Source organism: Physeter macrocephalus, chromosome 8 (genome assembly GCF_002837175.3).
Source record: "Physeter macrocephalus isolate SW-GA chromosome 8, ASM283717v5, whole genome shotgun sequence".
Lineage (NCBI taxonomy): Eukaryota > Metazoa > Chordata > Mammalia > Artiodactyla > Physeteridae > Physeter > Physeter macrocephalus.
The window spans coordinates 46,727,614-46,754,149 of NC_041221.1; the positions used below are offsets into that span (position 1 = coordinate 46,727,614).

The window sequence follows — 26,536 nt, forward strand, 5'->3', positions numbered from 1 at the left end:
TCAGGATTTAAAAAATTTCTTTTAAAATTTTAAAAGCTGGAAAAATTTCTTGAAAAATTTCACAAATTTATTCTAATGATTACACTAATCATTCAATAAATATTTATGGCCATTTTCAACATCCCATGAGCTCTGCTAGATGATGCAACTGGAACACAAGTCTGACTTTATCAAGCTTATGATCTCATGGAGGATATGGGTAACTAAAGATACAGTGACTGTAATATTTTTAAGAATAAAGGTGTATATGAATCCAGAGGAGTAAGGAATCACGTGTTTTTAGCACAAGGGCAGAAGGAAAAAGCACTACAAGTTGAGAGAAGTTAAACATGGCTAATTTAGAGTACAATGTGGAAGAAGTAAGGTAAGAGTAGATTACTTAAAATTAAACATTGTTTTACAGCCATTAGTAGTAAAAACATAATCAGAAAATATGCCATTCCTAGTGTTGTTAGAAAATGTTTTTCTAGAATATTATAAAATAAATGTTGCTAAAATTTTCTACATATTCAACCTAATGTAATAGTAGTTAGTTGAATACCTAATAAACATAGTTTAATACTTTATCAAATTGATTAAAATATTTAAATAACAAATATCAACAGTGAATTTCGTTGTCCTTGATTTCATATTTTCTGGTTTCTTCGTGATCTTAAACATGTTAAATAGTTAATATTATTTTGAGCTAAATATTCCTTTCTAAAGTTTGGCATGATAAGTATGTAATAGTAACGTTACCACTTTTCGAAAATGGTTAAATTCATGGCATCTACTTACTTTTCTCCCGAGACATATTGAATATCTCTTAGAAGATTTCCTTTCTAATGTCTTTCCCCTTCCAGTCCATCCCACAAATTACTGCTAGAGTAACATTTCTAAAGTACATTCTGATTCTGTCCCTCCTCAAAAAGACTGTAACTTCTAAACTCTACCTACTTTATGGGCTTACCTACTTTTTCTCCCTGTTGAATATCATGCTCTGTCTAGAGCAGACAGAGCTGGAATGCTCTAAAATGGCTACCAATTCCTAGTTCTTGTCCCCTGTTCTCCATCCTCCACCTCACTCCACCTCATCTCTGTTGAAAACCCACTGTCTTCATGAAATACCTCCTAATCCCTCACAAATAATTATTGACCTTTTTCTTGTTTCCATAAAATATAACTTTTATTTCTTTAGGAAAATTCATTTCTTAAGTTGGTATAATATTAGCATTCATTTCCTTCAACTCCTGTTAAAAATACCTTTTACAAAGGTACAATGTAGTATACCTATCATTTTGCATTCTGTTTTCTTTACATTTACTGTCTCTGTACTAACATTGTTCATAATTATACTTAATATGATTTACTCTTCCACTGTGTTCCCCTACTGTTGGACATTTTGATATTACAATAGATAAAACTGATCTAAATATCTTTCTTCATAGAACCTTTTGTTATACAAATTTCCTTGGAATAAATTTCCAAGAATGGTATAAATGGGTTGAAGGATTTGAACACCATTTGCTGTGTGTTATGTATTCTACACTGTTAGCAGAATCTGAGTGTACACATTTCAGCAAATTGCAAGCAGACCTACAGAACTCAGAAGGAAAGCATAGATCATTTTATATCATTTCGAACAGTCTTATGCATAGCAGTTAACTCCTAAAGGCATTGCCATGTAAAGCATAGTGGAAAACTTGATCTTTTCAATGATGATCATGAGTCAAGAAACTTGTCTTGTTAAAAAAAGATGCATAAAGTGCTTTTTTAGAAAGGTTTACATAAAAAATAATTAAAAGAGTAATTTCTGAGTAATCCAAGGTTTTATTGTAACAGGGCTTCAAAAGTGTAGTATTGGCAACTTTTATATCAGACTTATAAATGTAGATAATTAAGTTCTGTGATACAAGGTAGTGAATATCCTATCAATATAAGGTAGTGAATATTCTATCAACTTATAATGAGTAGAATCAATTTGATTTGAGTATATTATTTAAATTATAGTATATTTTTCACTGAACCCATAGTTTAAGAAACAGTGGGCTGGGAATTCCCTGGCGGTCCTGTGGTTAGGACTCCACGCTTCTGTTGCAGGGGGCATGGGTTCAATCCCTGGTCGGGAAACTAAAATCCCCCAAGCCGCCTGGAATGGCCAAAAAAAAAGAAAAAATGAAACATTGCGTAGATTAAGTTAGAAGGACCTTTTCAATATGAATTGATTCCTGTTTTGAGAAACATGGCAACCATAAAGTTTAAAAGGCTTTCAGACTTTTTTGATGGTGACCTAAGACAAATAAGATGCATGTTGTGACCTAATATGCACATACAAACACATAATAACAACACCTACCTTTACTACAGGCATAACACTAACATCTTCTCTTTCATTTTAAACACATTGCTAGTCAACACCTACAAAACTGATTCCACAACTTGCTTATGGGTCACAATCTGCAACTTGAAAAATTGCTGGCTAAAATTTAAAGGGAGACTTGCCAGTTCTTAGGTTACAGCATTCTTTATATAGTGATTATATAATGATGATTTACATTAGTTTCAGGAGTATTTCTCAAAGACCATCAGGAACAGAATAGCTTCAAATTTGACCCCAATGACTGCTCCATAGCCACAAATGAATAACTAGTCTTTCTTTTTAAATTAAAAAAAAAATGTAATCCTGAACAAGCTTCTAGCTAATGCTTAGGATTTCTGCCTCTTTACCAAAATTATGACAACTTTAAACCTGATTATCTCATTAGACATCATTTCTTTTTATCCTGAACCATCACAATAAAGCATACCTTTCAGTTATTTCTTGACCCTTTTCTTCTAGAGGGTGTAGTCTACCTGATCCCCTCTTTCCTTAAATTAAGACCACCTCTTCAGTTATAAACAGATCCCACCCCCTTATTATCCCAATGACTGTTAACATCTACTGTAGAAGATGTGAATTTCACTCCCCTCATTTTCACTCAACCAAGGAGCCTTAGCACCAAAAAGTAATATCTCCTTTCTCCTAGTTTGCTATTGCTCTTTCCAAATAATTGATAAAATACACATGTCAAAGTTGTTCATCTAAGGTCAGTGTTTTGTGACCTCAAAACTTTTATTCATCAATATTCAATGTCCCTATGTTCACTTTGGATTTTGGTTCCTAGTGCACAGTCTTCCTCTTCACCCCTTGTTCTGCATCAGGTTAGGTAATCTTGGGGGTGCCTGTGGAAGGAACATTCAATGTTCTGGTCTCATAGTTAAACCCCACATTTTTTCGGCTTCTCTTCACCTTGACTCCCTTTGTTTCTGCCTCCCAAATGTTAACTTTTTTCAAGGCTGTGTCATCAGCATTTCATACTCTTTGAATGCACTTCCTATCAGTGGCTTCAAATAAAGAAGTTGACTTGCATTTAGAAACCATTTGCACCAAAAAATATGTGTCTTCAAACCATATTAACTTAGGATTCCAAGAGGGGCAGATTGACAACCTGCACTTCTGAACTTTTTTTTTCTTTTTGCCCCTGATTGAAGCAAAAGATCCATTTGTGCTAGGTTATTGGAAGGATTGCCACTGAACTACATTATGCCTACTTAAGGTTTTTTTATGACTTACCGAATTTGGAGGTTTATGTGAGTTTCTTGGTTTGTTTCTGAACACGACTGGCTTCCATTGCCTGAAGCTTCAGTCCTAAAGAGTTCGTTGATTGAAGTGATTTATTTTAATCTCAGGGTTGTTTCCTCATTTAAAAAAACAGACAAAACAGTGTTATCAAATCAGTGACTCTTTGGGACTTTTAAGTCTTTTGATGACTTCTGGGTTTAATAATCTGGTAAATGTGCTAGCTAGTATGAGTGATTTATACTGGAACACCAAGGTTGCTAAAATGTAGCACATCTAGCATTAAATGTATTCTTTAGCTTTATTAGAGCCAGAAAACAGAGATACACTGTATCCAATGGAATATAAATCTACAGAAGTGTGGTGCCAAACAAAATTATGACTAAATGGCATTATCCCTCAAGCCAGTAAGTTAAAATTTTGTGGTATTTCAAACAACCTGATTAAAGCATAAAGTAGCTGGGATGAGAGAAATGAGGTGAGAAAGATAATCATAAAGTATTAGCAATCTGAAGGTTTTAAGAACAAATAGCTCAGCAAACAACAATAATCTCGAAAATCATCAACATATTAAGAGGTAGCCAGTTAAACACTGTATTTGCATTATTTAAAGGACTATTTCCTACCTAATTCAGGGAAAAGAACGTAACCAGATATGTTCTAGGGATCATTTGCAGTACTCACATTTATTCATTTCTGTTGAAGCTGAGTCAGTTATCCAAACTTTCATGTATTAAAGATCCTGAGTGTGAGTATAGGAATGTCGAGCATTTTATTGCTTATCCTTTATAATCAAGGGACCTGGCTGAGTCAATTTATAAAGTGTTTTATGAAAAGGAAGAAATACAGAAAATACATAAAACTGTGGAAGAGATATTTCTATTCAAAATGAGGCAGTCCACTTTTGGAGGACAGTATACTGAGAGACATTAACCATTGCTGGATTTTTTTTTTTAAGTTGGTCATCTTTAGAAGTGGAACAGTTGGTCTTTGAATTATACCGCCATAACTTTCAGAGTTGTACAGAGGTTAAAATGATGTACAGAAGTAGAGCTCTTAAATCTGATAGTATTATTTTTAATTTAGGGAGTAAGAAATGGTAAACTACAATGAATAAACTTTGTTACCTGCTTTATCAGATATAAGACATAAATTTTCTATATTTGGCTATTGTGCTGAATTTTTTTTTTTTTTTTTTTAAAGAGAACAAAGAGAGCAGAGTCCTTGTTCTTGGGATATAGTAAACCATTGTAAAGAGAGTGCAAGTACCCATACATATCTTAACCCTTGATTATTTATTGTATATTTATCTGCAGAATAATTCTATGATATTTTATCAAGTCAGCATATCTTTGTGAATGGAAATTTAAGCAGAACATAACAATTAGGTAAATCTGCTTCTTAAAAAAAAAATCTCATGATGAACTACAGGCCAAATACTTTGGGTTATCCATATTTATAGACCCCAAAAGGTTATGTTTCATGTAGTACAAAAAAGAATTTCCATTTAAAACAAATTTGGAACTGTCTTCATTTGTATAAAATATAGCAATTCTGAAATTATACAGGAAGTACATCTGTAAGTGAACATAAGAAATTGTGAACCAAAGAGTCAGAAATCATTCATTGACCATCTGTATATACATACTTAATATTATAGGTCATGTGGAAAGGGGAAGATACATACTAGAAGACATGATCCTTCCATCAAAAAACCACATATTTAGTTAGAGGTGCTCAAAGCATTAAGGACTTCTAAATGAGATGAAGAGTGTGTTTACCTTGGGGGTTGAAGATACTGACGATCCAAAGCTAAAGTTGATTTTTTACCTCTGCTAATATTCTAAAAAGTGGAGCTCACTGATAAGATACAGTTAAATTAAGAAAGACAGAACAAAGAAATGTAACATGATTTGAAAATGACACAGATAAGTTAAACTCAACATGAATATGTCACAATTCCAAGCAGTGAAGTCTTTGGAATATTACTAGTCACGAATGTTACATCTTTGTTGGGTAAAATTGTTGCTATGTATGTCCTTAGAAGAATAGAGGTTAACAGTTACTGAAATAACTCCTTCATGATGTTGAATAAAAGTTTCATGCTGAATAAAAAAAGGATTATTCTTCATTTGAGATTAATAATTTATGTTTCGTATTCTTAAATTATTAGTATTGTATATTCTTGAGGCTTTTAAATTGTCTTAATCAGTACTCATTTATTTTTGGAGTGATTTATTTTTATTCTTTATTATCATTTGAATGTTATAGTCTTAATGTTGATTATAGTTATTAATACTTCCTGCTGTAAACCACGAAGGTACTCTTTGCTCCCAGTTCTTAAAATTTAGCAGGTAAGACATCATTTTTATACTTCCACTCAGAGATTTGCATGGGTAAGTTTAAATCCTCATCTTTAGTAGTCATCAAGGACAAATTATCCTGAATAAATAACTTTTGCTAGTTCTACTTTATTTTTAAGCTCTCAACAGGATGTTAAGGATTTATTTCTTCATAGCAGCTGTTTGTGTGTTTGTGTATATGTGTGTAGGATTAAATAGTTAATATTATGTTAATAGTGCTAATTGTATTATGTTGATATATGTTTATCCTGTCTTTACTCTTTCATGGAAAAATATGAATTTATTTCATAACAGGCTTGAATTTACTCTTTTCAGTTATTGACATTTATATATTAAAGTATTGTTTTCCATTTATCTTGCCTTTCATGTTCCTGTTATGTTCAGTTAAATGCATATTTTGGTTTATCTGTTTGAGGAAATTTTCTGTAACAGTAAAGGCATTACCGTGCCTCTCAAATAGACAGTGATGGGTAAAAGCATATAAAACTCTTGTCCCAGCCACCGCACATGGCCACCAGGATGATAGCGGATGAGAAGCAGGTGTTAAGTAGAAGAGAAAGAGGTGATGTCTTCCAACTCTTCTCATCTGTACTGACGGATAGCGTTGCTTTCAAACTAACTGCTCCAGACCTCTATAAAACAAATTTGGGTGCTACCAAGAATGTGAGATGTACCCCCAACTACAAATACACCTGATAATGCAAGTGGATCTCTAGTATCAGAAAGTTTTTAGTCAGTGCAAACAAATGAAGGCACTAATTGTAGCAAAAATTGATGATATAACTACCCTCCATTGCTATGATAATAAGTATATATTTTAAAAGTTGCTATATGATGATATATTTATTAAAAACTGCATTATCAGTTTAGGGTTAAGACTGCTACAGTTGTAAATATGAACGTGTTTTATTAAAATACAAAGGTGACTTAGGAAACTTACATAAATATTAATATTTCATTTTCATTGTGCTTAATTTAGTTAAAATTTCCTTTTTATCTTCAGATTTATATTTTTTCTTACCTTTTATTAATAGGTAGTATAGATCAATCAGTGTTAAAAGAATTACCCCCCGAACTCCTGGCAGAAATTGAATCCACCATGCCACTTTGTGAACGTGTGAAAATGAATAAACGCAAGCGTAGCACAGTTAATGAAAAACCAAAGTATGCTGAAATCAGTTCAGATGAAGATAATGATAGTGATGAAGCTTTTGAATGTAAGTATCATATAACTTTCTTATTGCTTTAGAATTAAAAAGCAGATTGATAATGTTTGTTTCATTTATAATTTTGGGGGTTTAGCAAGAGTACAGTGATCATAATTCTTAATAATATAGTATAGCAAGTTTTTTTCTTTATACTTAAAAATGTGTGAAAGATGAGATCAGTTGGCACCAAGAAAAAAATTTTTAATGAGTTATAATTAGTGTCAGATAACACAGGTATGCCTCTGTATGCATTTAGCAAACATTTATTGAGCTCCTACTATATGCTAGGCAGTGAGAATAAAAATATAACAAATAGGATGTGGCCCCTATCTTTGAAGAGCCTTCAGTCTAATGGGGGAAATATGTAAACAATTGTAGTACAGTGAGAAGAGTGCAATGATAATAGTAAATCCAGGGTGCTGTGGGAGCACATTGGATTGGCATCAAAATTATACTGGGGTTCAGAGAACGCTTACTGGAAGAGGTGACACTTGAGTTGAGTCTTGAAGGACACGTAGGAGATAGCCAGATGAAGAAATATTTTAAACCATACTATCACTAAATTATGAATGGATTAGCCACATTGCCAATTATCTGTGTGGTTTGGACCTGGCTTCTCCTTTTTGCCCAGCTGTGTCCTGGAATTCCTCCCTTGTTTCACTGTTTTCCAGAGCTGGCTTCTTCACTACACAGCTACCTCTCTACAACACTGTGATCACCTGTCTTTGCACTAGACTTGCTATACCTCGCCTGTCTTCCTACTGGTCCACTGAAAAAGTTCTTCTCTTTTATCCCTATCTTCCTTCTACTGGAGCAAGAGAATTGAGCCTAGCCAAGAGGGGTCAGCAACCTTGTTTGACTTAAACGGCATTCAGTGGAAACAGACTATGGGAGATCTTCACTTGTGTGCCAACTGACTTAGTCATTATGACCAAAAGAAGTGGGAAGACTACCAGTGTGTTCTACCTTTTCCACCTAGTGTCCGTAGATTGAGGTGTGACAAGCAAGGGCAGGAAGGACAGATGCATGCTGCCATTTTAAAATGTATATCGCTGATGGAAGCCCTTCACCTCCAGAGTTTTTAACCTATGTTCATTTACTCTGATCTTCTCAAAATTGTGAGCTCTTGAGCTATGAGCAGTAGATTATGAATACTGAACAAATCTGAACAAAGTTTTAAAATTGAAATAAAATATGGCAAAATTAATCTGACATTTAATTATATGTATAATTGTTATAATTTGTATTATCATGAGATGTATTTACATGCAGTATATTTCAATGACTAAAGCTAATATTTTTATTATAATCAAACATTTTGTTCATACGGGAACATCCGATCTGGAAAGAGAGAGGAGAAAGGAGATCTGGTGTCCTAGAAACTCACTCCCCTTTATATACATGCCTCTGCTTCACTTTCCTTCCTTTCCCCTGATACCTCACCCCTTTCTAAAGGGAATAACTAAAAAGGAGTTCCTTAATTGCAGACTGATTTCAAATCACACTTCAACTCCAGTTAATTGAGAGTGGCTGCCTGCATTATTAAGCTGATGAGAATTTTGTAGCTACCTCACAGTTAAGTAAAAAAGGTAGCATAATCAGAAAAGCCCACCAAATGTAAAATAGAGGAGAGAGCCACACATGCCTCATGTTTGTCCTCATTGCAACCTCTGTTCTTTGCTTTCTATGATGAGAGATATTGTCTCATCTTACAGGAGCACATAATTTCATCTTAAAAGCCATGGATCTATGCCCAAGAATATTGAAAGCTAATATTAGTTAGGGAACCTGAGCTTCAGCCCCCTGCTAGGAAAAAGGGAAGTTTCTCTGGGTTTTTCAAGAGACCTTTGAATAGTTCCCTGAGTTGGGGGGGTTTATTTCTGTACAAGTAACTATAGAAAAGTTGACTCTGAGGCCACTGAAATGAGTGATGAAAGAAGCTGACATAAACAACCAAATAGCCATTTTACCACAACAAAAACAATGTAATAAAAATAGAGTACAGGGCTTCCCTGGTGGCGCAGTGGTTGAGAGTCCGCCTGCCGATGCGGGGGACATGGGTTTGTGCCCCGGTCTGGGAAGATCCCACATGACGCGGAGCGGGTGGGCCCGTGAGCCATGGCCACTGGGCCTGCGCGTCCGGAGCCTGTGCTCCACAACGGGAGAGGCCACAACAGTCAGAGGCCCGCGTACCGCAAAAAAAAAAAAAAAAAAAAAGTACAATACAAAATGTAAAAATATTATGAGAACATAAGTAGCGAGCATTATCCTGATTTGATGGGGAGAGACCTTTTTGAAACAAAATTTTATTGCAGTTTAATCAAACTGGTTTCCTAAAAATCTAAAACTACGGAAATAGTTTTGTTGAAAGATAGGGGGAACCATTGAGGGTTAACTTTGAAAGTTGGGCCACAAAGATTTGGATAGTCATAGCACAATTACAAAGTCTCTGGGTTGCTGGGGAAGGAGGAGGGGAGATATAAGAAGCTAAAGAGACATACAGGTGAAATTTGGAAAGGGTTAGGGTGGAAAACACCTAAGTCATATTTTACATACCTCTCTGTTGAATTCTTCCCCTGCTTCTTCCAGGGTAACAAGACATATAGAGAATGAACAGACTAGTCATAATGAATTGGGATCCTGATAGAACCTTATTGCAGCATACAGTGTATCATAGAGGTTGTGGGGTTTTTTCCCTTAATTTGCCATTCCTTTTTTTTCAAATTGCTTAGTTTAATGAATGTGAAAAAAAAACTCCAAGACCTATAAAAATTACCACCGATACAGCATATTGTATGTACTTGCTAACTATAAGATTTTTAAAGCATTTTCTACTCATAGAATTAAAGGATTGAAATAGATTTGTTATGAAATTAATTAAAATTCAGTAAGACTAACTAGGTCATTTTTGAGGTCATAGAATACTACTTTCTGAACAAGTTTGCTTGTTAGTTGTCATTCCTCAAAGTAGGTATTTCGGTACTTGTTGAAAAAACATTTAGTGAATGCTATACATAAACTACCTGTTTCTCTGACACATGCATACACACCTACTTTTATTAGTATATGAGACAGCCCCTCACTAGGAGAATGTTCTGGGGCACACTAATCATAAAGGGGGAAATCCTGCCTCTCCTTCATATATTTCATAGTCAAATTTTTACCTAATTATGAAGAAAATCACTGAAGATTTAAATACATCCATAGGTCCTCTTGCTACGCCAAACCTATGACCACAAAGAAGAGAAAACAAAATTATCTTTGCCATGCTGTCAGTAGATTCTTGAATAGGAGTAGCTAGGGCAGCATATAAAGGTATGATTAGCCAAGGTATAGACATTGATTACCCACACAGAAGGACATCGGCATAAGCATAGAGTGCATGGGCCAAAGGTTGGCATCCTTAAATCTAAGCCAAGTCGGGAACTAGGGACTCAAGCAAAAGAGTTTTGTCTTAAATACTTGGGTATTGATCATAGTTAAGGATTCAGAATAGAAGTGAGTCACAAGAAAGCAAGGGAGTCAGATTCAGATTAACAGACTAGAAAGTAATTCACTGTCAGCAACATGTGGTCACACACCCAGTGTATGATCCCAAGATGGAGAACATATCAGTTCTCTATCCTGGTTTTAATGTGGTAGTGCTTATACTCTAGAGCAGGTATAGTAAATATTTTTCACTTGTATTCCCTCCAGTTCTCACTGGACAGGCATTTCCAATCAGTCTTTCTTGCTGAAATATGGTGCTTTGTCTCAGGGCTCAGAATTATTCTCAACATTATGCTTTAGGCAGCTACAACCAGTTGATCAGAGTTGATGTGTCAGATGAGATCTGTTTGCCAGTTCTGCCTAGAGGCTCCTGTCAGTACTGATGATTTTAGCAGAATGTTTATGCCTCTGGAAGAATGGGGAAGGGATTGAAGGTAACATACATAAATATGCTTACCTAGCATGCATAAGCTTACAAGTTGTCTCCTTGGGTTTAAGCAAGTATATTGTTGGAGAACTGAATTCAATATGTGAGTATTTACAACTATACAGGTTTATTCTGTCTTTGTAGTTTGCGATGTTAGGTTATCAGAGTTTGTTGAATTTATAGCTGAGTTGTGGGCTTAACTTGGCTGTTAATTGACAGTATGCATGGTTACCCACATTCTGTAACACTTTCTCAAAAGTTTACTTTTCCTCCAAACCCCACTCTCCATCAACAGTCCAAATGCTTAAAGGTGTTTCTGGGTTTTATCCAAATTCTAGAGAAAGTTTGTTTTATATGTCTTAATTAACCCTGAAGTTTAGATATTATCTTTACTGACTCACTGAATACCTCTTTGAAATGATCACTGTGGTTTAATTCCCAGAACTTTCCTATCTACATTTATTAGCAAACCCATTTCATGTAAAATTTTCTAAATCTAGATAAATGCTAAAATAAGTGATACCATTTCTGTACCATAATTTATATTTCTGCTTAAACAGAATGATTCAGAATTTCCTAGACCCACACAATGAAGATTTTTTCTTCCACGTAATTCATTTTTAAAGTACAAGTTTTAATAGTCTTTTAAATGAGGTAAATTATTTGTCATGGGGATTTGCTTCTAGCCTCTAGGAAGCGACATAAAAAAGATGATGATAAAGCTTGGGAATATGAAGAGCGTGACAGAAGAAGCTCTGGGGATCATAGGAGAAGTGGCCATTCTCATGAAGGAAGAAGGAGTTCAGGTGGTCGTTATCGAAACCGAAGCCCGTCAGATTCTGACATGGAAGATTATTCTCCTCCTCCCAGCCTTAGTGAGGGTAATGCATCAGTGTCAACGGATTTCTTACATAAGCTGATTTTAAATTTAGGACTTTAACTTTGAAGAATTTTTCTACCTTTTTTATGAACTAATTAACAACTAATTTTTAATCAAGACAAAAGTTTGGATTAGCAATGATTATTGTTAAAGTATTTAATGTTCAGGAAGAAAGTAGAAACAAATACATATATTTTAAGTTGTAATTACTGCATTTCAGTATTTCTTTTTGTTCATTTTAGTTGCTAGAAAAATGAAGAAAAAAGAAAAACAGAAGAAGCGGAAAGCTTATGAACCAAAATTAACACCTGAAGGTAACATTTCAGTTTGTCTTTATTCAGTCTTCAACTTCAGTTTTCTACTTGGAATGTGGATAATAAGTTTTCGGGGTTTTTTTCCTCTGTTCCAGAAATGATGGATTCTTCAACTTTTAAGAGATTCACAGCCTCAATAGAGAATATTTTGGATAATTTAGAAGATATGGATTTTACTGCATTTGGTAAAGTCATTTAAAAATATTTGTTTACCTCTAAATATAAACTGAATTTAAGATATATTTATTTACCTATGTGTTAAGCTTTCTGCCAGTTACTCTAGTGGATACAGAGGCATGGTCTGTGCTCTTAAGAAACTTGAAACCTAGCTGTGGAGTCAAGTCTAGTCTGTGTTATCAAGTAACTGAAAACTTTGGTATAAAAATCAAGTATTAAATTAGTTAAGTGTTGATAGTGTTTTTTTAAGAGTCCTGAGAGTGCAGCTACCACAGTAGGTTAGAGTAATTAGGGAAGCCTTTATGCAGATGAAACTTGAATGGGCCCTAGATAAGATGGGTACTAATATGAGCAAAGATGCAGAAATAGGAACATATTTAATTTATTCTAAAAGCCAATATTTATTAAATAATTACTGTTTGTCAGTAGTATGTTAAGTGCTAGAGGTGCAGAGATAAATACCCCAACCCCTCCCTGGCTTTAAGTAATACAGAATCTAATAAGGAAAACAAAATAGAAAAGCAATCAGAATACAATAGGATTAATGTAATATTACATTTACGGTAATATGTAAAGGTCATATCTATAGATCTAAAGGTGTTAGGCTTATAAAAAAACACTGCTTACAGTGTTTAGAGCTACTCTCAACAATTTTATGCCACTTTTAGTAGATACAGACACTAATTTATACAAAAGCTAGATGGCGTACAATAATTCTGATATTAGTACATCTATTTGAAAATGCATTAAAAGGTATATTACCCTTTATTTTGAAAGTATTTGTTTTTGTGACAGTTACTTGCCTAAGTATCATTAATGCATTTCCCCATTATTTGAAATATCTATCTCATCATTTCTAAAACTTTCCAATTCTGTGCTGGGAAACTGTCTTCCGTGTCATTTAAGATCCCAACAGGAAGTCATATGGCTCTCTCAAATTAGGATAATTTGAGAAGGAGTTATTTACAAAGAGACTAATTACAAAGATGGGGTCAGAATACAGCCAAAACCCAGACTTGGAACATTTACCATCCCTACACCCAAAGGAACAAGGGTAAAGTGAAATCAACAGAACTCAGTCAAAAGGAAAAGGAAAAAAAGTTGTAGAATAGGTTGCCATGAAAAAAGAAGTAATCTTTTGGTCAGAGGACATAGGCAGCTTGAGCAGACCTTGCAAGGAAGGAGTCAGGGATATAAATACCCTGACCTCACTCTCCTTCTCTTTGATCTTCTGACAGGGCAACCCACTGGCTGAACCCAAACAGAAGCCAGAGGGCATGGGAGACTGTTGATGTAGTCCATACAGGTCAGCCTCCTGGGGCAGAGAGTTTGGTTGAGAAGGGTCATAAAGCAGTAAAGATAAGATATCTCATCTTCCCAACTTAGTCAGAGCTCTAATTTTAACCTGTCCCCTTTCATTCAGGGTTTGCTTGAGGTTTACAGACGTGTCCTAGGATGTTATTTTAGTTTGTTTATATCTGTTTGTATATCCAGAAATTATTAAGAAGTAAAGCTTACTATTTTGAGCTGTTTCTTTTACCTAAACTGTGTGTGTTTGGATTGATTTTTCAGGTGACGATGATGAAATTCCTCAGGAACTGCTGTTAGGAAAACATCAGCTTAACGAACTTGGCAGTGAATCTGCTAAAATTAAAGCAATGGGTATAATGGATAAGGTATCTACTAAAGTAAAATTTATAACTTAATTGAAATTAAAGTTTTAAAGGTAAATTGCAAAGTTTACATAAAGTAAGTAATGATGAAAAGAAAATTCATGGTTGCCTTCTGAGAGTATAACAGAATTATTTCTTTTTTTAAAAAATAAATTTATTTATTGTATTTATTTATTTTTGGCTGCATTGGGTCTTCCTTGTGGTGCACAGGCTTCTCATTGCGCTGGCTTCTCTTGTTGAGGAGCACGGGCTCTAGGTGCATGGGCCTCAGTAGTTGTGGCTCTCGGGCTCTAGAACGCAGGCTCAGTAGTTGTGGCGCACGGGCTTAGTTGCTCCACAGCATGTGGGATCTTCCCAGACCAGAGATCGAACCTGTGTCCCCTGCATTGGCAGGAGGATTCTTAACCACTGTGCCACCAGGGAAGTCCCCAGAATTATTTCTTAGGAAAAAAACAAACAAACAAAAAAAACAACAAAGCTTGAATCAAAGAAATATTCTGCAGTCATTCTGAAGAAAGTCATTTTTGCATTGAAAGAGTCACAGTCCTGGATTTTTGTCACTGTTTATTTTTTCATTGTCTCACATATTTAGATTATTTAAATGCAGAAATACACTAAATTTTTCTTTGACATTTCCTTTAGCCATTTACATCGGTGAAAGAGTAAAGCCACAGTTTTTACACATTAATTGTTGGGGGTTTTTTTAGTTTATTTATTGAAGTATAGTTGATTTACAGTGTGTTAATTTCTGCTGTACAGCAAAGTGATTCAGTTACACATCTATATATATTCTTTTTCAGATTCTTTTCCATTATAGTTTATCACAGGATATTGAATATAGTTCCCTGTGCTATACCTTTTTGTTTATCCATCCTATATATAATAGCTTGCATCTGCTAATCCCAAACTCCCAGTCCTTCCCTTCCCCACTCCCCCACCCCCTTGGTAACCACAAATCTGTTCTCTATGTCTGTTAACACATTAATTGTTAATAAGTACAGAACCTCATTGCTGTAGGCTTTATAATGACTTTCGTGAGTTGTCTTTCCTCTGAGCGCTCCGTTGCTGAGTAGTCTCATTGCGCTAATGGAATAGCAGAATATTTCTTCATTAATAATAACTTTAAACAATAGTGACAGCATCAAGGGCTAGCTTCCCATAATCTTTATGAGCTACCAGTCACCCCCTAAACCACTGCATGATTGCTATGCAAATATAATTTCAAGACAAATCCTCTCTCCTCCTCTTTTAATCAGGCTCCTCTTATATAGAATTATCTACTCTAAGTCTTAAGTTTCTTAGTCTATAATGCAGAGATAATGATTTGTTCTCCAAGAATAGTAAAAGAATTAATAGAAGACTATATTTACCTGAAGAATTTATCCTCTCAACAAATTAAACTTATTTACTGAGTTTTAAAGTAGACTGGGAAATATTTTAATGTTTTTTCCAAAGTTAAGATATAATCACTTATTCATTTTGTATTCATTTATATTAGTTTCAGGTGTACAAGGTAACAATTCAATATTTGTATGTACTGCAAAATGATACAACAGTTAATCTAGTTAACATCACCACACATAGTTACAGTGTTTTTCTTATGATGAGACCTTTAAGTTCTATTCTCTTAGCAACTTGCAAATATAAACTGCAGTATTATTACCTATAGTCACTGTGCTATACATTATATTCCTAGGACTTACTTATCTCATAACTGGAAATTTGTACCTTTTGACCACCAACTTCACCCACCCCCACTTCCCACCTTTAGCAACCACCAATGTGTTCTTTATATCTATGAATCTTTTTTTTTAGATTCCACGTATAGGTGAGATCATAATGGCATTTATCTTTCTCTGTCTGACTTACTTCTCTTAGCATAATGCCATCAAGGTCCATCCATGTTGTTGCAAATGACAAGATTTCCTTCTTTTTCATGGCTGAATACACACACACACACACACACACACACACACACACACACACACCACATTTTCTTTATCCATTCATCTACCAGTGGACACTTTGGTTGCTTCCATGTCTTGGCTATTGTAAATAATGCTCTACTGAACATGGGGGTGCATATAGCTTATGAAGTTAGTGTTTTTGTTTCCTTCAGATATGTACCCAGAAGTGGAATTGTTTGATTTTATGGTAGTTCTATTTTTAATTTTTTGAGGAGCCTCCATACTGGTTTTCCATAGTGGCAGCACCAATTTACATTCCTACCAACAGTGCACAAAGGTTCCTTGAGTTTGGTTTTTAAAGCTATACAGACATATCACATAATTAACCAAGAATTAATGTACTGTTAGTTCACATTGCTATTACTGTGTGCAGTGAGGGATATGTTGATTTCTTTTGTATACAGGAATGTGGCTTCAGTTTTCTGAAGTGCCAATGCCAATCTTAGGTTTTATTTCATAAGTTTTATAGTTACGTGTAGCTAATATTTCTGTTTCGAAAGGTGAATTTGCTGAATATTTTCAAAGCGTGGACAGTTTACCAAAAGTCTCAGTAGTTTAATCTGTTGTGAAATTATCTAAAGCAATATTTGGGGGAAATTTTTTCTGTAAGCCAGCATACGAATAATCAAAATGTACTTAATGTCAAGTTATTCTATTGATGCTCCCATTTGACTCTTCTGGCTGATTCCAGTAAGACTCCTAGCTGCATGATAAGAGTCTAAAAGGAGACCTATTCAATCAAGGGAATGAGTAACAGTTGCTTCCTCTCAGAATCTCTAAATCAACTATTAATTTTTTAAATATAGAAAACATTATTTGTAAGAAATGAAACAGATATTTTAAAAATAAGAAAAATTTCTACCAAATAAAGCAGTGTTATCACGTTTGTAACTTTTATCATTCTCAGATTCAGGCTTCTGTTATTCAAAATATTACCTGGGATTTTAAGACACCCGCTAAATAACATTGTGGTGTGGAAACCGTGTTATAGTTAATTCAACAGATGAAATGTTTAGAGAGTGTGTGTTTGTGCCTGTGCGTTCGTATGCATGTTCAGTGTCACTTTAATAAGAGCAAGGGACCAGACATCAGAACAAATTCAGTCTTAACCAGCTATGTGGTAAGATTTGAGTTAGTAACATACATATGTGCCCATTCTGTGTTTGCTATCTGTCTTTCAAAAGTAAGTAATTAAGTTCTCTACATAATCAGATTTTAGTAGAGGATCTAAGTAGGAAAGTTTTATTTTTCCACTCTTTAAGAGGGTGTTAATGCTGTATATTCCATTGGCCAAAGGGAATAATTGTACAGAATAGTTCTTGAATAATTTATTACGTTTACCAATGATTGATGAAAGAATTTATGCTTCCATTTTAGCTTTCCACTGACAAAACTGTGAAAGTCCTAAATATCTTGGAAAAGAATATTCAAGATGGGTCAAAGCTCTCCACTTTGTTAAATCATGTAAGTTTAAGATCCATGTTGTTAACTTTACCCTTTCTATTGTTAAGATGTAAAATTTTTCATATGGAACTTTGATTTATAGGGAAAATTCCAAATTTCATTAATTTGAGCTTGTTACCACATTTACGAGTTCACATTTAGCCTTGCAGTTAGAATTGGATTTTTAGCTGTTTAAAATTAATGTTACACATTATCAATTCACAGCTTTGATATAAATAAGAATAGTAACAGATGCAAAATCATTCAATTCAAAAGACCATTCTTTAATCTTACATTATGCTCTTCCTTTTCTAAGTGGATGAGTATTTAAAATGTCTTTTCATTTATAAAATGTTAGTAGGTAGTAATTCTTTTCCTTGACCTTCCCTGGAGAAATAAATAGTTGGAAACCTTATGGTGATTTCCTAATGTATCCTAAAATATTAATCCTTATGTATTGTTTTTATATCTAGCTCAAATGGTTGTTGAAAGGATATTAAATAAATTCATGTAACCTGCTTAACAACGTCTGGCACATTATAAGTTCTCAATAAATGTTAACTGCAACTGTCGTTACATTTTAGTATGTTTTATCAAAAGCAGTGGCAACGTGGTATAATGGTTTATGAACTGGGATCTACCTTCCTAGCATTATAGCAGACTTTCAAAATCATATGTGCATTTGAATTGATCTTGGTGTCTAACATTAATGAATTCAAACACTAATGCTTATAGGAATTTAATGTAAGAGATAAGGATTTGGGAATGTTTTGAGTTAATGAAATTTCTTTATTTTTAAATGACTGATTACAAAAGTAGTGTATTATAGAAAATTTTCAAAACACAAAAAGCAGAAAGGTTCAATTTTCATCCAGCAGTAACCACTGTTAACATTTTTGGTAGATAATGCTTCCATTCTCATATGTACATACATACTGTATGTATTTAGCCCATGCACTGGATTATATCTCGTGAGGGAAATGTTCTTGATGTTTGCAGAAGCCACAGGAGTGCTAAGTGATCTACATGGAATTTTAAAATGTAGAGAAATAATCTCAGGTGGTATTTCTATGCTTTATTAAATATATCCATATTTTTCCAATGCCCTTTTAAAATTAGTTTTTGAATCATAGAAACTAAGGGATTAGAGAACCTGTAGTGGCAATATACTACATTTTTAGTTTACAAGTTTTATTTAAAACACTTTGGCAAGAAATTGTGGTAAATATCAAGAATCTAGAGTTCTGGAGAACTGGCTGACTCAGTTTTAATGAAATTATTTTCATTCCTGAAAACCTTAGCACTATTTAGTGTGTTGCATTTAAGCCTTAATGTTGATATGAGTGATGAACCTCCTAAACTGACTCTTCGAAACAGCAATTTCAATATCAAAAGTTACTTTATTTTTTTAAGTAGGTATGTAAGTAGTAAAATGAAAGAAAGTTAGAGATTGAGTTTTTAGGCATTAGTGATTTAGAAAGCCCTTCTGTGTTTTACAAATATTATACTTTTATTTATTCCTTTTCCCAATGTTATAAGCTTTGAATAGCATGCATACACAAGTATACCTAGAACATGAAGTTGATATTTCATAACTAAGGATGTGATAGAGGAATTTTCACTTTAAAAGTAAGATTAAAAGCACTTTTCCCCAGTTGTAATGCAGGTTGCTGATGTGTAAATTAAAATTTAGTCTGTCAGTTGTTGAATTATCTATTTTAGAAAATAAATTATGTTTTCAGTAGTCTACATAATCACTTTTTAATCTCAGTTTCAAAAATACAGTATTGTTGAAAAACAGTTATTAGGAGTGATTGAGTCGATAACATTTTACTACTTTTAAATAAGGGTCTATCCTTTGTTCTTAATTTTTCTTTTGCTCTCACAAGAGCAAGCAGAACTAAAAAGCTTTAATATTATCATAATGTTTTTAACCCCAAACACAAAATGATTTATGTATAATTATGATCTTTTCGCTAAAATCGTAGATTTGAATAAATTACACAGAAGATAAACATAACTATAAGTTTGTTATTGGAATGTCATTTAGTGGTGAAATTATGAGATAAGAGTACATTATGTTTGGAAACATTGAAACAAAAATCATACTTAATGTAATATAAGTATTTGTACTTCATTCCTGATATTCTTTAAATATACACACATGATAACTCTCAACCAAGTTTACAACCATGAAAATCAAATATATTATAATTTTTAAAAAATATTTTAACCTATAAATGTGTTTATTTCCATTTCATTAACAATGTACTGTTTTATAGAATAATGATACTGAAGAAGAAGAAAGGTTATGGAGAGACCTTATTATGGAGAGAGTGACAAAATCAGCAGATGCCTGTCTTACAACTATCAACATTATGACATCCCCTAACATGCCAAAAGCTGTATATATTGAGGATGTAATCGAAAGAGTTATACAGTACACTAAATTTCATTTGCAGAATACACTTTATCCTCAGTATGATCCTGTTTACAGATTAGATCCTCATGGAGGTTAGTTTGCCCTTTTATACTGATAGTTTTTTAGTATAATATCAAAATTACCCGTTACATAATTTTACCACGTCGGATGGGTCAGAATGCAATGACTTAAAATGGCACCAAAATTGTTTGATTATATAAGTTGTAATAAACACTGGCTTACATTTGACTAGAATATAGAACTTGTTTTAATCCAGTACTTGTTCAGTAATAATTTCTTTAGCAACTATTTACATATAATAAGAGGTAATTTCTACTGGTCTAAGATTTTCCCAGATAATAGTAGCTTCTGGTTCCATTTATCATTTCCCCCAAATTTTACCCAAAATATTATCTACAAAATGGGTTGATTAAAGATATATAATTCTTTCTCTTATTTATAATCTTTATAAATGAGTCATGTATGTTAACATGTATACATTTAAAGAGAGGAGGGCAAACTTGGATCACAAATATCTACCATTAATTACCTGTTGTTTAATTATTGCAAGTTGATTTCAAGGGAAATATAATCTTAATATCCTGCTCCAATCAGTGGAAAAAAATAGAAATAAAGTAATTCTTAAGATACAAGAATTTAATAGCCATTGAAATGTACCGTGAATTATCTGTTATAAGAATTTTGACTTCCTAACTGAATATTCCCTAAAGAATAATTTTCTCTTTTAATAAATAGACAGCTTTATTTGCCAGGTTTTATTTTTATATAGGGGGAAAAAAGGTGTGTTCTTTTAATTCAGAAAGCAGTTTTATTACTTTTTAATAAACATTATTAAAAGTTGATATATTCCTTGTTTTGAATTTTTTTTCATTTTAGGAGGCTTATTAAGTTCAAAGGCAAAACGGGCTAAATGTTCTACCCATAAGCAGAGAGTAATAGTAATGCTTTATAATAAAGTTTGTGACATTGTTAGCAGCTTATCAGAACTACTAGAAATACAGCTTCTTACAGACACAACAATTCTTCAGGTAAGTTTTTTTCAAGCATTTTCCATATTTCTAGACCCAAAAAATAAAGGAGAATAAGGGACCTAATTGAGTTCAGTATAACCTTGCTCACTCAATAATAATACCAGCACTTTGTTAATTTTTTCCATTCAGAGTATTTTATATCTAAATGGAAGAAATAAGAGTCTAGGGAAGTTTTAAAAAGAAACATTTGGGGCAGAAGACAGGTGAATGTAGTATAAATTCTAAACTGTAAATTATTTGAAAGATAAATGATCATTTCCTTTAAAATATGTCAGGATACTTCTTCCAGAACAGTGAACTATTTTTTGTTTTTTACATTCCTGTGACATTTATCAATCCAGAAGTTAGAAATCAGAGGAATGACAGCTATGAAGGAAGGTCTGGGCTAATTTCCTTGAGGGTGAAAGGGAACAAAAGGAAAAACTAGGTGCTGATTGATGAGGGAAAAGAAAATGCTCTCAGTGTTTTCCAGAAGTTTATGAATGCTTTGGGATTTAGTAAGGTAGAATGAAATTACTGAAATCTATTACAGATGTGTACTGATTACTGTCTGTGTCTGTGCAGGTGTCATCAATGGGAATAACACCATTTTTTGTGGAAAATGTCAGTGAATTACAGTTGTGTGCCATTAAGTTAGTCACTGCAGTAAGTATAATCAGTTCACATTTTTAGTTATCTCTCAGAAAAATAACAGTGGTATTGTTCAATCCAAATGTGCAAAAACTACTGCAGATTTGAGTTTTCCGTGAGGACTACTTTAGTATGCCTTAGATTTCGAACACGTCTAAATATTTAAAAATATTTCAGTTAATAATTCCTTAATATTTACTATAAAATCAATTATTTTAAATCATTTAAATCTTGGCTTACGTTTCATACCCAAGATATCATATTCCTCTAGATGAAACTAGCATACTATGACTTCTACAAGAATGTCATAATTAATGATAGAAAAGTTGAGCAAATTAAGTCATTGCCATCGAAGATGATGAAAACATTTTCATTCTAAATGGCAGATAATATTTTTATCACATGGTATAGTGTCATTTTTGTTTATTTTCAAATAATTATAACAAACTTAATTTGGAATCTTATAATTACTAAATAGGTATTCTCAAGATATGAAAAGCATAGGCAGTTAATTTTGGAAGAAATTTTTACTTCACTTGCAAGATTACCTACCAGCAAGAGGAGCTTAAGGAACTTCAGGTAACTAACTATAGCAAAGTCCGAGTATAATGAAGAACTCTATTGTACTGTAGCCATCATATATTTATTCTTTATCATTTCTGTCTAATTTTTATTTTAATGATGAAATAAAAGAGAGGCAATTCAGTCTCAGAACAGCGTGAAGAATACCTTAGTTGTGAGAAATAACAATGCACATTTTAGAGACTTAAAAGTTCAGTGATTCTCAAGTGTAAAGATCTGTGGCAAGGATTTTCAGTCTTGGCGTTATTGACATTTTGGGCCAGATAATACTTTATTTGCAGTGCTGTCCTGTACATAGTAAGATGCTTAGCAGCATCCTTGACCTCTACCTAATAGATACCAAAAGAAACTCACCTTTTCAAATTACAATCACCAAAATTTTCACTAGACACTGACAAACGTCCTCTGAAGGGCAAGATCATCCCTGGTTAAGAACTATTGGCCTCTGAGAAGAGCAATAGGAAATACGGCTCCAGAGTCAGAGGCAGTTCAAGGATTTTATAAGCCTTACGAAGGAACTTGAACTTAATCCTTTATATAGTAGTAAGTCATTACATAATATTTTAAAAAGAGAGCTGAAAAATTACTCTAACAGAAGTATAGAAAATAGACATGATGATTAAACGCTCTTAATCACTAAGCACAGAGTAACTAAGGAATGTTATCCACTGCTGTGGTCAGCATTATTGCCTTTGTTGGCATAGGTAATCATCATCATTTTCATAAGTATCATTATAATATTCCTGGCTGATTAAATGTGTTGACCTAGCATATAGGGTTATATTTAGATTGTTTTGAAGGCTGTCTTCTGTAAAATAATTGTTTTTATCTTAATTTTTTAGACTGTGTATTGATAAACATCTATTGTCCATTAAAAGCTGAAGAAAAGCTATCAACATCTAAAGGAATTCTTACGTTTTTAACTATCTTTTAAACAAAAAGATTTAAAATTTGATTTTTTATATGCTATGTCATAAAATACTCTTTAACATAGAATATTTTATATTCTGTGTCACTCATACTCTAACATATGATCAGGAGCTGACTATGTAGCAGATTTTAATAAGAAAATGAATACCAGAATGCCTGGGCATTGGGAAACACTGAAGACTTCTCGTTTTAAAAATCATTTTGAAAAATATTGATACTTTTTGTTATAATTTTTCAATCTGCAGTACATATGTAAAGTATAGAATTTTATATTAAATACTGCATTTTTCCTTTGACTATTTTAATTATCTATGCATAGGCATTTAGTTGGTTTTTTGATAAGTTAGAAATAATTAGACTTAAGGACACTATTATAAGCAGTAAAGACAATGCCTAGAAGTATTGATAAAGGAAGCATCCTGAAACTTTCAGATCATAGATGACATGTAAAATGAAATTCTCTTCATACTCTAAGATTTAAATATCTTCTTCTCCATTAAAGGTTAAACAGTAGTGATATGGATGGAGAGCCTATGTATATTCAGATGGTTACAGCACTGGTTTTACAACTAATTCAGTGTGTGGTACACTTACCATCATCAGAGAAGGACTCTAATTCAGAAGAGGACTCAAATAAAAAAGTAAGGAATCATTTGTAAGTTTTATAACTGTGTATTTTTGTAGGAGGAAGCAACTATATTCTCTGCCATTCTTATAAAACTCAAGTTCTTAATTAGGGCTTCATGACTGGGCTTACAGATCCTTGTAGAGCATTAAACTAAGTTTTAGGAGACTTGAGTTCTTGTCCTGACTATTATATCCACCAGTCATGAAACATACGAATTGTTTTAATCTGAGTTTGTTTCTTCAGCTATAAAATGGGAATGATAATACCTAACAAGCCTACTATTACAAGTTGTAAGACTCAAGTGAGATATTGAATGTGAAAGTGAATAATATTATAATTATAATATGTAGTATCTATAATCACATACAGTAAATAATCGTTAATATAATTAATGTTAAATTCCTGCAGAAAATGAGTTTATGCCCTCACTATTGAGTAACTTAGAGCTAAGATTTGCTTTTGGTTTTGTAGCTCTTACCCATCAACACTTAAAATTTTTCCAAGTTTTATAGTTTTACCTCGAAGTTCAAAAGAAAGAGGGATAATTTTATTTCCTAATTCTGTTACAGTCGTGGCTGTGTGTATAGTAATAAATAATAAAGTGACTGGTTAATAAAGTATAAAATGAATATCAAAAATATTCATTTGACATTCCCTTTTGTTCTCCCCTTCTCCTAATCTCACTGTTCTCTTTTCAGTTTTTCTTTCCTTACCATTGGTGAATGTTTATCTTCATCCATTTATTTATTTATCTGTATAAATTTGATACAGAATTTTTTAATTTACATAAATGATATAGTGACGTATTTACAGCTAATTTTTTTCACTCACCATTGTTTTTAATACATGTAACTAAGCTAGATTCTTTTTGATTTAGGTTAAACACATCATATATGACATACAACAACTTGAAGCAAAAGTTTCTCTAGATATACTTAGAAATAGAACATTAAATCATAGTGTACATGCACTTTTAACTTCACTGGAACTTGTCAGTTTTCTCACTAAAGTGGTGTTCTGGTTTACATTCTTACATTTTGATTTTGCCTAGTCTGGTTAGTATGAAATGATACCATGTTATATTTCGCATTTTTCTGCTTACTAGTGAACTTTTTCATATATGTATTCACTTTTCGGGTTTCCACAACTTTGAATTAACTATTTATATCCTAGTCTTTAAATTTCTAATGAAGGAGTTGAATTTTTTTAGTATTATACTCTAACATTTCATAAACTTTGAGCTTGCAATTTTTTTTGAAATTCTTTTTGTGTTGATATTTTCAATCAAAATTGTTCTGATCATGATAAACAACTGTTGATATTTCATTTGTTAAACACATTTGTCACTCTTAACATATTTTAATAAATAAAAATGAACTCTATCAATATTTTTATTTAGTTTTTATGAAGTATTGAAATATATTTAGTATGCTAATTGTAGCTTCTCTTTTTATATATAATAGTTAAGATTTTTAGTATTTAAATGTATTGCCCCTATATTCAGTAATAACATGGCAATAGCAACTGAAATAACTTGTATGTTGGTTATTTCTTATATCTGTATAAATTCATTTTTCTCAATCTAGGTTGACCAAGATGTTGTCATTACCAATTCTTATGAAACAGCCATGCGAACAGCCCAAAACTTCCTTTCCATCTTCCTTAAAAAGTGAGTAAAATTAACATAATCTGATTTTTATTTTCGCCATATAGAGAACAGTTCATTTATTTTATGTAAAAGATTAATCCAACTTCCTGCCATAATCTGAACCTTGACTATATCTCCCTGACCCCTGATTTCCTTATCTTTAAAATGAGGAAATTAGAATATTAAAAATCTAAAATTTTACGAACTTGCTCATATGTTGAACTCCCGAAGTTAAAGTTCTAGATTGAAATTCTATAATTTTTTTTCAGTGAATTTTGGGACTTTCTAATTGAATAGGAAAGTTTGGGGAGAGAGGTTTCCTTAGCTTTCATAAGAATTTATAGTAATCTCATAGAAAAACAGTGGTCATTATTTAAAATGTGTTACACTTGCCAGAAAATTACGTTAATGTCAATAAATGAATTAATTCCCTGTAGTAGGGGAAAAAATGAAGATTGAGAAACAGATTCATTTTAAACCCTATTTTATTTAATGTACTCTCTTATACCATGTTTAGATATGAGAGAAGAGGAAAACTTAGTTAACAAAGTTTTAGTCATATTGGTGAACATGTCACCTAAATTCACAGCCTTTCCATTATTTATCTTTGAACAGATGTGGTAGTAAGCAAGGTGAAGAAGATTACAGACCACTATTTGAAAATTTTGTTCAAGACCTTCTTTCAACAGTCAATAAGCCTGAATGGCCAGCTGCTGAACTACTCCTTAGTTTGTTAGGGAGACTGTTGGTAAGAGTATAGCATTTAAAGATTATTAGATTACTAGAAGACAACATAATGAGGATGTACTCTGATTCACAGATGATGAATTCTTTAAAAATGTGTAAGGAAATATGACCATTGCATCTCTATTTTTGCATGTGCATAACTGTACACAATGCTGTCAGTACCTTGTAGAAACTTTGAAATGTTGTGACTTTCGGTGCTTTCATTTCATTACATAAGATAACAGTGCTTTAAAAAACTTTTTTTTGTTGTTGTTTTTTGTTTTGTTTTGTTTTGTTTGGAGGTTTTGTTAGTTAAAAGCATCTCAACACTGAGTCATAAGTTATTGTAGTTAACTCATTTCAAAGCATGAAACTGATT

General features: G+C 32.9%; 1 protein-coding gene across 1 annotated transcript in view; it reads left to right on the forward strand.

Moving 5' to 3' along the window:
* The window catches only part of NIPBL (NIPBL cohesin loading factor), a 200,997-nt gene that overhangs the window by 121,424 nt on the left and 53,037 nt on the right, over nt 1–26,536 (forward strand). Inside the window, exons 11-23 of the mRNA XM_028492844.2 lie at nt 6,996–7,178; nt 11,772–11,966; nt 12,208–12,279; nt 12,375–12,464; nt 14,029–14,132; nt 17,474–17,560; nt 19,822–20,053; nt 20,859–21,010; nt 21,578–21,658; nt 22,122–22,222; nt 23,658–23,796; nt 25,370–25,452; nt 26,047–26,179. Of these exons, the coding sequence (XP_028348645.2) occupies nt 6,996–7,178; nt 11,772–11,966; nt 12,208–12,279; nt 12,375–12,464; nt 14,029–14,132; nt 17,474–17,560; nt 19,822–20,053; nt 20,859–21,010; nt 21,578–21,658; nt 22,122–22,222; nt 23,658–23,796; nt 25,370–25,452; nt 26,047–26,179 (1,652 nt within the window). The remainder of the gene's footprint in view (nt 1–6,995; nt 7,179–11,771; nt 11,967–12,207; nt 12,280–12,374; nt 12,465–14,028; nt 14,133–17,473; nt 17,561–19,821; nt 20,054–20,858; nt 21,011–21,577; nt 21,659–22,121; nt 22,223–23,657; nt 23,797–25,369; nt 25,453–26,046; nt 26,180–26,536) is intronic.